Consider the following 11,168-nt stretch of genomic DNA (forward strand, 5'->3'; position numbering starts at 1 on the left):
CGCAAAGACCCAACACCAGACAACATGACCACCCTCAAGCTTGCCAACCGAAACCACCACCAACTGATCCACACCACCAAGAAAACTGCATTCAAGGCACGACTGGACAACAACGCACACAACAGCAAGGAACTCTTCAACATCGTCAAAGAGCTCTCCAACCCCAACGCCGAAACCAACGACATCACCCCATCTCAAGACCTCTGCAACTCCCTCGCCTCCTACTTCCACAACAAGATCGCAGACATACACAACAGCTTCAGCACACAACCGACACACCCCAGGACCGCACCAACGCCCCCCACCACCACCGTCCGCGCCTGGACCCCGACCACCACCGAAGACACCATCCGTATGATGAACTCCATCCACTCCGGATCTCCAACCGACCCCTGCCCTCACCACGTCTTCAACAAAGCAGACGCTGTCATCGCACCCCACCTGCGGGACATCATCAACACCTCCTTTGACACCGCCACCTTCCCGGAGAGCTGGAAGCACGCCGAACTCAGCACTCTGCTGAAGAAACCATCAGCGGACCCCACCGAACTCAAAAACTACCGTCCCATCTCGCTCCTCCCGTTTCCGGCCAAAGTCATCGAGAAGACCGTCAACAAGCAGCTTCCTCGAGACGAACGGATCCCTCGACCTCTCGCAGTCTGGCTTCCGGGCCAACCACAGCACCGAGACCGCCCTCATCGCAGCCACGGGCGACATCCGAGCCCTGCTGGACAACGGGGAAACAGCGGCCCTCATCCTCCTGGACCTCTCCGCGGCGTTCGACACTGTCTGCCACCGCAACCTAGTGCAGCGCCTCAGCAACGTCGGAATCCAGGAGAAGGCACTAGAATGGATCATCTCCTTCCTCGACGGAAGGACACAGAGAGTCCGCCTACCCCCGTTCAGATCAGAAGCCACCGAAGTCATCTGCGGCGTTCCTCAAGGCTCCTCGCTCAGCCCCACCCTCTTCAATGTCTACATGAGACCCCTCGTGGCCATCGCACGCCAACGCAACCTCAACATCATCTCCTACGCCGACGACACCCAGCTGATCCTCTCCCTCACCAACGACCCCGCCACCGCCAGAGCCAACCTACACGAAGGGATGAAAGACGTTGCCGAGTGGATGATGAACAGCCGCCTGAAACTGAACTCAGACAAGACGGAAGTTCTCATCCTGGGCTCCTCGCCCTCCGCCTGGGACGACTCCTGGTGGCCCCCGCCCTGGGCAGCGCACCCAAACGAACAGACCACGCACGCAAACTGAGCTTCATCCTGGACTCCTCCCTCTCCATGACCAGACAAGTCAACGCTGCCTCCTCGTCCTGCTTCAACATCCTACGCATGCTACGTAAGATCTTCCGGTGGATCCCCACCGAGACCAGGAAGACGGTCACCCAGGCCCTCGTCACCAGCCGACTGGACTACGGCAACGCCCTCTACGCCGGAACCACCGCCAAGCTCCAGAAGAGACTCCAGCGAATGCAGAACGCCTCAGCAAGACTCATCCTCGACGTCCCCCGACACAGCCACACCTCCAAACACCTGAGAGACCTGCACTGGCTCCCGGTCAACAAGAGAATCACCTTCCGTCTCCTCACCCACGCACACAAAGCCCTACACAACCAAGGCCCAAGATACCTCAACAGCCGCCTCAACTTCTACACTCCCACTCGCCAGCTTCGATCGACCAGCCACGCCCTCGCCGCCATCCCCCGCATCCGAAGAGCCACCACAGGAGGAAGATCCTTCTCCTACCTGGCCGCCAAGACCTGGAACTCCCTCCCGACCCACCTCCGCGTGACCCAAGACCACCTCGCCTTCAGGAAGCAGCTCAAGACCTGGCTGTTCGAGCAGTAGCGGACCCCCCTCCCCCAAGCGCCTTGAGACCCTCCGGGTGAGTAGTGCGCTATATAAATGTTTTGATTGATTGATTGAGGATGATGGAGTGGAGAAGCCACAATTAGTCCATAGTATCCTGGGTCTGGAATACACACCTTGCCCTCTGAGAAGAGCAGCTCAGTTCTTCCTTCCAAAGTATGAAATTACATTTTTGCTGAAAATCATACCACCTTGCAGACTATTTGTATATCCGTTCTCCCTTCTTTTGTCATTAATGCTCTGAGCAGCCCTTGTTTCTACTTATTTCACCTGGGGTTTGAAGAGCAATCTTTAGATTATAGAAGGTTTTGTGTCTCAGGACGCTTCAAGAGCCTATTCGGAAAAGCCTTATAATTCATTTATCGCACCAACATGACGAAACACTTACTAATCATGTGCTTAATTTTAAGTTGAATATTGTGCAAAAATAATCATTTCCACTGCTCTTTCTAGAAGAAAATGATGTTGGACAATTCAAATTACCAAGGAACCTTTTCTATGCATAGGGATGTCAGCATATGCTGCGATTCTGACAGCATATGTATTCAGAATTTAAAGTACATCTGCAAAAATAACACCTGGTGTAAAGAAAGAAATGTGGTCTCAAGTTTTGCTTGTCAGTTGTGGGTACAAGAGACCCGAGTTTCAATCTAATCATTCTCAATTAATCAGCAAGATGCAGGACAAAATCACCTGAACACCCCAGCTAGACTAAATATACATTTTCTGTCAAAGAGGAGTGCCAAGAAGAGCATTTATCAACAAAATTGGATGGCATACACATACTCGAGAAATCAAAAGCAACCAAAACAGAGGCATAAGCGTAAGACATTGTGAACTGTAATCACCTGCTTTTTCTTATAGACTGGAAAAAGGAATCTTAGACAAAAGAAGAGTTCTGCTTAATGGGGCAGGAAATTAAATGCATGCTCTAGATTAAGTAGCTTGATTTAGCAACTACTGTTCCACCAACGACCACGAATAGTAAGTACCATATAGGACTTTCTAAGAGTGCGACTTCAAACCATGTTACAATTGAACTTTGTAAAACTCTACTGGTAGAGCAAAGCTTGCTTAAAGGATATGGTTCTAGGACAGAAACCGCGAGAAAACATTCACCATGATGAAGCACTAGCAAACTGTAGCCCAATTACACTGCACCAGTTTTGGGGAACGTTTGGAGTGTGTGCTGGATTTCAACTCCAGATCAAGCATACTGCAAACAGTCTGAACTACCTGTAGCACCTGTGGCTTTTTAGAGAATGGTTTGAGTAACCGTGCCAAATATGCACCATTTTATTTTTGAGGCAGGTGAAATTGCAACACTACTGGAGCGGTGCTTAACGATAGTACTGGAATATTAGACAAGTTTACTTTCAGAACCTAGGTATTTTCTTCAAATTTATAAACAAATAATGTACTGCTACTTGTGCTATTAGGCCCAATTTTTTAAGGGATTTCTAGGGGGTGGAAACACTGAACATAGTTTGGAGAGTGCGCCTCACAGCATTTAAAGATCACCAGCCCACTGACGCGCACCAATAAAATCAGAATATCATTAAATTCCCTTCCCACTCAATTTGGCGAGTTCCTGCACTTCATTCTCCCTCCCCCCCCATTTGAACAACTACATACCTTCACCTCCCAACCTCCCCACCGGCTGCTTCCCTTCTCTGCTTTGCTTTGATGCCAGGCAGCCTCCAGCACCTGCTCTTCTCAAGGCATGTTACCATCACCCACTCCTTTGCTGCTAGCTTCACCTCCACCACCTGCCCTTCTTAGGGCATCTTACTATCAACCCAGCCCCTGCTCTTCTCGGGGCACCTTACCACCACACATTCCTTTGCTACCAGCGTCACCCCCACCAGGTGCTCCATCTTAGGGCAGCTTACTATAGCTCTCTCCTTTGCTGTCAGCTTCACCCCAGCCCTTCTCATGGCATCTTCCTATCACCCACTCCTTTGCTATCAGCTTCACCCCAGCCCTTCTCATGATAAGTTACTATCACCCACGACTTTGCAGTCAGCTTTACCCCAACCCTTCTCATGGCAAGTTACTTTCACACACTCCTTTGCCGTCAGCTTTACCCTAGTCCCATCTCTTCTCAGGGCATCTTATAATCACTACCAGCCCTGCACTTCTCAGGGCATCTTCCCATCACTCCCAGCCCTGCTCTCCTCAGGGCATCTTCCCATCACTCCCAGCCCTCCTCTTCTCAGGGCATCTTCCCATCACTCCCAGCCCTCCTCTTCTCAGGGCATCTTCCCATCACTCCCAGCCCTGCTCTCCTCAGGGCATCTTCCCATCACTCCCAGCCCTGCTCTTCTCAGGGCATCTTCCCATCACTCCCAGCCCTGCTCTTCTCAGGGCATCTTCCCATCACTCCCAGCCCTGCTCTCCTCAGGGCATCTTCCCATCACTCCCCAGCCCTGCCCTTCTCAGGGCATCTTCCCATCACTCCCCAGCCCTGCCCTTCTCAGGGCATATTGCCATCACCCCCAGCCCTGCTCTTCTCGGGGCATCTTCCCATCACTCCCAGCTCTGCTCTTCTCAGGGCATCTTCCCATCACTCCCAGCCCTGCCCTTCTCAGGGCATCTTCCCATCACACCCAGCCCTGCCCTTCTCAGGGCATCTTCCCATCACTCCCAGCCCTGCCCTTCTCAGGGCATCTTCCCATCACTGCCCTTCTCAGGGCATCTTCCCATCACTCCCAGCCCTGCTCTCCTCAGGGCATCTTCCCATCACTCCCAGCCCTGCTCTTCTCAGGGCATCTTCCCATCACTCCCAGCCCTGCTCTCCTCAGGGCATCTTCCCATCACTCCCAGCCCTGCTCTCCTCAGGGCATCTTCCCATCACTCCCAGCCCTGCTCTTCTCAGGGCATCTTCCCGTCACTCCCAGCCCTGCTCTTCTCAGGGCATCTTCCCATCACTCCCTGCCCTGCTCTTGTCAGGGCCTCTTCCCATCACTCCCAGCCCTGCTCTCCTCAGGGCATCTTCCCATCACTCCCCAGCCCTGCCCTTCTCAGGGCATCTTCCCATCACTCCCCAGCCCTGCCCTTCTCAGGGCATATTGCCATCACCCCCAGCCCTGCTCTTCTCGGGGCATCTTCCCATCACTCCCAGCTCTGCTCTTCTCAGGGCATCTTCCCATCACTCCCAGCCCTGCCCTTCTCAGGGCATCTTCCCATCACACCCAGCCCTGCCCTTCTCAGGGCATCTTCCCATCACTCCCAGCCCTGCCCTTCTCAGGGCATCTTCCCATCACTGCCCTTCTCAGGGCATCTTCCCATCACTCCCAGCCCTGCCCTTCTCAGGGCATCTTCCCATCACACCCAGCCCTGCCCTTCTCAGGGCATCTTCCCATCACACCCAGCCCTGCCCTTCTCAGGGCATCTTCCCATCACTCCCAGCCCTGCCCTTCTCTGGGCATCTTCCCATCACTCCCAGCCCTGCCCTTCTCAGGGCATCTTCCCATCACTCCCAGCCCTGCTCTCCTCAGGGCATCTTATAATCAATCCCAGCCCTGCTCTTCTCAGGGCATCTTCCCATCACTCCCAGCCCTGCCTTTCTCAGGGCATCTTATAATCACTCCCAGCCCTTCTCTGGGCATCTTCCTATCACTCCTAGCCCTGCTCTTCTCTGGGCATCTTCCCATCACTGCCCTTCTCAGGGCATCTTCCCATCACTCCCAGCCCTGCCCTTCTCAGGGCATCTTCCCATCACTCCCAGCCCTGCTCTCCTCAGGGCATCTTATAATCAATCCCAGCCCTGCTCTTCTCAGGGCATCTTCCCATCACTCCCAGCCCTGCCTTTCTCAGGGCATCTTATAATCACTCCCAGCCCTTCTCTGGGCATCTTCCTATCACTCCTAGCCCTGCTCTTCTCAGGGCATCTTCCCATCACTCCCAGCCCTGCTCTCCTCAGGGTATCTTCCCATCACTCCCAGCCCTGCTCTCCTCAGGGCATCTTCCCATCACTCCCAGCCCTGCTCATCTTCCCATCACTCCCAGCCCTGCTCATCTTCCCATCACTCCCAGCCCTGCTCTTTTCATGCCCCCTAGGGGGCTCTGACACACAGGAACAATGCCTAGCTGGTGCATCAGTTCTCCAAAGGCTGAACCCCTGGGGCCCTCACCTCGGTTTCCTACATTTACCCCTCACCCCCAGGCCAGGCCTCCCCCCTCCCCCCTCCCCCCGCTGCCGGCTGCCCTGCCCTCACCCGCATGCGCAGCTCGTAGCTGGTGTACCGGGCCCGGCCCACGCCCACGGTCTGCGGGCTGAAGAGGTCGATCTCCAGGAAGTTGCTGGGCGGCCCGTAGGCGTCCGTCAGGTCCTGCGGCTTGGAGTTGAGGCGCCGGGTGTCGGCCACCGTCGCCTCCGCCATGTCTAGCGCCGCGAACCCTGGCGGCGCCGCAGAGGAGCTACGGGGACTACCAGGAGGGGCTCACGACGCACGGCGTCATGACATCACAGCCCGGCGGCGCGCACAGACGACCAGAGACGGACGTCAGGCACACGCCCCGGCGTCACTGGATACTGCCCAATAGGGGAGGTCGGTGCCTGTGGCGTGATGACGCCACGGCAAGCCCCCGCGCCAGCTGAGACGGGGAGACGTCAGTTGCGTAATGACGTGTGTAGTGAAGTGTTGAAATAACTGGGGGCTGCCTTCTAATTATAGACCTGTGACCCCTCACCTGTCAATCAGGCGTTGGAAAGGGTGTCCCATTGAGGTCAAAGGGCAATAAACACATTTCACACCGTGATACAGGTGTGAACAGTGGCTGATTGTGTTAAAGGCTCTGAAGCGTTTTGTTTATTAGGCAGGTGAATACAAGTAGTTCACAGGTAAGCCTTATAATACTAGGGTAATAGTGTGACACTTGCATAGTTTACCCACGAGTGACCATGACTATTGCACCATAGTGCATTGTTAAAACTAGCGCTGCATGTATAGCCAACGTTTAGTTATTGTCTAAAGGTCTTATGCTGTAAACATAATACAAGCATTGGCAAAGCCAACAGGTCTCGCAGGGTCACTGGTGGGGCTCTGGTGACAGTTAGCTTGAAATACACAAGTTTCACTCTTGAAAGAAGATCTTTTACCTTCGAGTCCTTAATATCTTTGGTTCCTTTGGTCTTGCTTACTTCACGCCTAAGGTTCTTCCAGATCGTCGCCAGTGTTGCAAGGAAGAATGATACGTAGGCCAAGTAATGTAGAACAGGATCACAGCTTTATTCATAAGAGCACATCCGTTGGCCGACGCGGCCCCACCCGTGCAAGAGAACGCCCGCACAATGGCGGAATTGCTGCCGCGGTAAACGGGTTAAAATGCCCCACCAGGAGCAGCCTCCTCGCTGCTCAGCCCTTCCACACCAACTGATTCTCCCTTCCAATACAAACACACTCATCACTCTATATGACCTAATCATAGGCTGAGCAGCAAGGCAGAGAACTTCTGGAGGGATAGTGCATTGACTAATTAGTACATTACAACACAGTTCTTGCTCACTTGGTATCTGAGCTGTTCTTACACATTTATTTTTCTCTTTTTGTTCTTTATTAAAGGAGGAGGATGGTGTTAGTGTTTTCCTTTCATTCTTCTTTCCTCCTTTGTTTGTCTGTTTTCCCTCTTGTGGTGTGGTTTTACCATTCATCCCAGGGTTTATGGACTATTTTCATCATTTGTACATTGCTGTGTATAGTTGTGGCTGCACGCACAGGAGACGCACGCCGAGAGGCTTGCGGTCACAACGTGCTACCAAGCTCTGAACAACTGCTAACTGTGCCGCGAAGATGAAGTAACTGCAAACACAACAATGATGGACAGAATGTGGATCAATGTCACACATTCACCCCAGTCAAAAGATCTGGGCCCAAATCCATCGTTTTTCCACTCCACACCACCCTGGGTTAGACAATGGCGATATGCAAATCAGCGCTGACCCTGTTGCCCCATGGGAACAGTCCAGTCCGAACTACAAAAGCCATGTCCTTCCCAGAACGGAAACAAGCATCCGAGGACCGGCCCGGTTTCGAGGTAACACCTCTCATCAGCCCGGCTAGCTTGATTCCAGTGGTGTGGAGTGTCTGGGACTCACGTCTGAGCATCCCCAGTACACTTAGAGCGGTAACTGCAAACACAACAATGATGGACAGAATGTGGATCAATGTCACACATTCACCCCAGTCAAAAGATCTGGGCCCAAATCCATCGTTTTTCCACTCCACACCACCCTGGGTTAGACAATGGCGATATGCAAATCAGCGCTGACCCTGTTGCCCCATGGGAACAGTCCAGTCCGAACTACAAAAGCCATGTCCTTCCCAGAACGGAAACAAGCATCCGAGGACCGGCCCGGTTTCGAGGTAACACCTCTCATCAGCCCGGCTAGCTTGATTCCAGTGGTGTGGAGTGTCTGGGACTCACGTCTGAGCATCCCCAGTACACTTAGAGCGGTAACTGCAAACACAACAATGATGGACAGAATGTGGATCAATGTCACACATTCACCCCAGTCAAAAGATCTGGGCCCAAATCCATCGTTTTTCCACTCCACACCACCCTGGGTTAGACAATGGCGATATGCAAATCAGCGCTGACCCTGTTGCCCCATGGGAACAGTCCAGTCCGAACTACAAAAGCCATGTCCTTCCCAGAACGGAAACAAGCATCCAAGGACCGGTTCAAGCTAGCCGGGCTGATGAGAGGTGTTACCTCGAAACCGGGCCGGTCCTCGGATGCTTGTTTCCGTTCTGGGAAGGACATGGCTTTTGTAGTTCGGACTGGACTGTTCCCATGGGGCAACAGGGTCAGCGCTGATTTGCATATCGCCATTGTCTAACCCAGGGTGGTGTGGAGTGGAAAAACAATGGATTTGGGCCCAGATCTTTTGACTGGGGTGAATGTGTGACATTGATCCACATTCTGTCCATCATTGTTGTGTTTGCAGTTACCGCTCTAAGTGTACTGGGGATGCTCAGACGTGAGTCCCAGACACTCCACACCACTGGAATCAAGCTAGCCGGGCTGATGAGAGGTGTTACCTCGAAACCGGGCCGGTCCTCGGATGCTTGTTTCCGTTCTGGGAAGGACATGGCTTTTGTAGTTCGGACTGGACTGTTCCCATGGGGCACAGGGTCAGCGCTGATTTGCATATCGCCATTGTCTAACCCAGGGTGGTGTGGAGTGGAAAAACGATGGATTTGGGCCCAGATCTTTTGACTGGGGTGAATGTGTGACATTGATCCACATTCTGTCCATCACTGTTGTGTTTGCAATTACCGCTCTAAGTGTACTGGGGATGCTCAGACGTGAGTCCCAGGCACTCCACACCACTGGAGTCAAGCTAGCCGGGCTGATGAGAGGTGTTACCTCGAAACCGGGCCGGTCCTCGGATGCTTGTTTCCGTTCTGGGAAGGACATGGCTTTTGTAGTTCGGACTGGACTGTTCCCATGGGGCACAGGGTCAGCGCTGATTTGCATATCGCCATTGTCTAACCCACGGTGGTGTGGAGTGGAAAAACGATCGATTTGGGCCCAGATCTTTTGACTGGGGTGAATGTGTGACATTGATCCACATTCTGTCCATCACTGTTGTGTTTGCAATTACCGCTCTAAGTGTACTGGGGATGCTCAGACGTGAGTCCCAGGCACTCCACACCACTGGAGTCAAGCTAGCCGGGCTGATGAGAGGTGTTACCTCGAAACCGGGCCGGTCCTCGGATGCTTGTTTCCGTTCTGGGAAGGACATGGCTTTTGTAGTTCGGACTGGACTGTTCCCATGGGGCACAGGGTCAGCGCTGATTTGCATATCGCCATTGTCTAACCCAGGGTGGTGTGGAGTGGAAAAACGATGGATTTGGGCCCAGATCTTTTGACTGGGGTGAATGTGTGACATTGATCCACATTCTGTCCATCACTGTTGTGTTTGCAATTACCGCTCTAAGTGTACTGGGGATGCTCAGACGTGAGTCCCAGGCACTCCACACCACTGGAGTCAAGCTAGCCGGGCTGATGAGAGGTGTTACCTCGAAACCGGGCCGGTCCTCGGATGCTTGTTTCCGTTCTGGGAAGGACATGGCTTTTGTAGTTTGGACTGGACTGTTCCCATGGGGCACAGGGTCAGCGCTGATTTGCATATTGCCATTGTCTAACCCAGGGTGGTGTGGAGTGGAAAAACGATGGATTTGGGCCCAGATCTTTTGACTGGGGTGAATGTGTGACATTGATCCACATTCTGTCCATCACTGTTGTGTTTGCAATTACCGCTCTAAGTGTACTGGGGATGCTCAGACGTGAGTCCCAGGCACTCCACACCACTGGAGTCAAGCTAGCCGGGCTGATGAGAGGTGTTACCTCGAAACCGGGCCGGTCCTCGGATGCTTGTTTCCGTTCTGGGAAGGACATGGCTTTTGTAGTTCGGACTGGACTGTTCCCATGGGGCACAGGGTCAGCGCTGATTTGCATATCGCCATTGTCTAACCCAGGGTGGTGTGGAGTGGAAAAACGATGGATTTGGGCCCAGATCTTTTGACTGGGGTGAATGTGTGACATTGATCCACATTCTGTCCATCACTGTTGTGTTTGCAATTACCGCTCTAAGTGTACTGGGGATGCTCAGACGTGAGTCCCAGGCACTCCACACCACTGGAGTCAAGCTAGCCGGGCTGATGAGAGGTGTTACCTCGAAACCGGGCCGGTCCTCGGATGCTTGTTTCCGTTCTGGGAAGGACATGGCTTTTGTAGTTCGGACTGGACTGTTCCCATGGGGCACAGGGTCAGCGCTGATTTGCATATCGCCATTGTCTAACCCAGGGTGGTGTGGAGTGGAAAAACGATGGATTTGGGCCCAGATCTTTTGACTGGGGTGAATGTGTGACATTGATCCACATTCTGTCCATCACTGTTGTGTTTGCAATTACCGCTCTAAGTGTACTGGGGATGCTCAGACGTGAGTCCCAGGCACTCCACACCACTGGAGTCAAGCTAGCCGGGCTGATGAGAGGTGTTACCTCGAAACCGGGCCGGTCCTCGGATGCTTGTTTCCGTTCTGGGAAGGACATGGCTTTTGTAGTTCGGACTGGACTGTTCCCATGGGGCACAGGGTCAGCGCTGATTTGCATATCGCCATTGTCTAACCCAGGGTGGTGTGGAGTGGAAAAACGATGGATTTGGGCCCAGATCTTTTGACTGGGGTGAATGTGTGACATTGATCCACATTCTGTCCATCACTGTTGTGTTTGCAATTACCGCGAAGATGAAGTGACGTCACTTAGAGTCCGTGG

The 11,168-nt window shown here is 53.2% G+C and overlaps 1 protein-coding gene across 1 annotated transcript in view; it reads right to left on the bottom strand.

Annotated features, from left to right (window-relative positions):
* Nucleotides 1-6,399, bottom strand: part of SNX12 (sorting nexin 12) — a 71,123-nt gene extending 64,724 nt beyond the window's left edge. The window contains exon 1 of the mRNA XM_078640203.1: nt 6,102-6,399. Coding sequence (XP_078496329.1) covers nt 6,102-6,266 — 165 coding nt within the window. The 5' untranslated portion in view covers nt 6,267-6,399. The remainder of the gene's footprint in view (nt 1-6,101) is intronic.
* Between the last annotated feature and the right edge of the window lie 4,769 nt (nt 6,400-11,168).

The sequence above is a fragment of the Lissotriton helveticus genome, chromosome 4_2 (assembly GCF_964261635.1).
Source record: "Lissotriton helveticus chromosome 4_2, aLisHel1.1, whole genome shotgun sequence".
Lineage (NCBI taxonomy): Eukaryota > Metazoa > Chordata > Amphibia > Caudata > Salamandridae > Lissotriton > Lissotriton helveticus.